Source organism: Tetrahymena thermophila, assembly GCF_000189635.1.
Source record: "Tetrahymena thermophila SB210 genomic scaffold scf_8255048, whole genome shotgun sequence".
Lineage (NCBI taxonomy): Eukaryota > Ciliophora > Oligohymenophorea > Hymenostomatida > Tetrahymenidae > Tetrahymena > Tetrahymena thermophila.
In genome coordinates, this window is record NW_002476712.1 from 1 (window position 1) to 1,002 (window position 1,002).

The 1,002-nt window shown below is 25.6% G+C and overlaps 1 protein-coding gene across 1 annotated transcript; it reads right to left on the bottom strand. All coding sequences in view use genetic code 6, as the record gives it.

The window, feature by feature from the left end:
- Nucleotides 1–167: 167 nt before the first annotated feature.
- TTHERM_02651290 (kinase domain protein) lies at nucleotides 168–854 on the bottom strand (the record flags this gene model as incomplete). The annotated part of the gene is made up of 4 exons (XM_001028176.4): nucleotides 168–257; nucleotides 367–456; nucleotides 566–655; nucleotides 765–854. Coding segments are annotated over 4 exons (360 nt in total), but the record flags the coding sequence as incomplete, so codon positions are not given.
- Nucleotides 855–1,002: the final 148 nt, after the last annotated feature.

Below are 1,002 nucleotides of genomic sequence, written 5' to 3' on the forward strand. Positions count from 1 at the left end.
ACTTAATTTAAATGTTTAATTTTTTATTTAAATATCTTTTGGTAAAAGATTCATAAACTAAACATCCCCATTCAATTTATTATTCCTATTTATTTTAATATTATTAATTACATTTTATATATTATTATTCCTTGTGCTTTTAATTTTTATATTCAAATATAAAATACCTTAAATCAATCCTTAAATCTTAAAGAGAAGGACATTTAGCTATTTCGGAAGCAACTGCTTTCGCCCCATCTGAGCCTATACTATTCATCCTAATTAAAATGAACAAAAATACTTAATTAATTAAATATTGTTTGTTATTCTTTGATTTCTTTAATTATTTATTTAAACTATAAATTGATAAAATGTGTAAAAAATTACTAGAGGTCAAGGCTTAAAGTGGAGAGAGTAGGACATTTAGCTATTTCGGAAGTAACTGCTTTCGCCCCATCTGAGCCTATACTATTCCACCTAATTAAAATGAACAAAAATACTTAATTAATTAAATATTGTTTGTTATTCTTTGATTTCTTTAATTATTTATTTAAACTATAAATTGAGAAAATGTGTAAAAAATTACGAGAGGTCAAGGCTTAAAGTGGAGAGAGTAGGACATTTAGCTATTTCGGAAGCAACTGCTTTCGCCCCATCTGAGCCTATGTTGTTGTTACTAATTAAAATGAACAAAAATACTTAATTAATTAAATATTGTTTGTTATTCTTTGATTTCTTTAATTATTTATTTAAACTATAAATTGAGAAAATGTGTAAAAAATTACGAGAGGTCAAGGCTTAAAGTGGAGAGAGTAGGACATTTAGCTATTTCGGAAGCAACTGCTTTCGCCCCATCTGAGCCTATGTTGTTAGACCTAATTAAAATGAACAAAAATACTTAATTAATTAAATATTGTTTGTTATTCTTTGATTTCTTTAATTATTTATTTAAACTATAAATTGAGAAAATGTGTAAAAAATTACGAGAGGTCAAGGCTTAAAGTGGAGAGAGTAGGACATTTA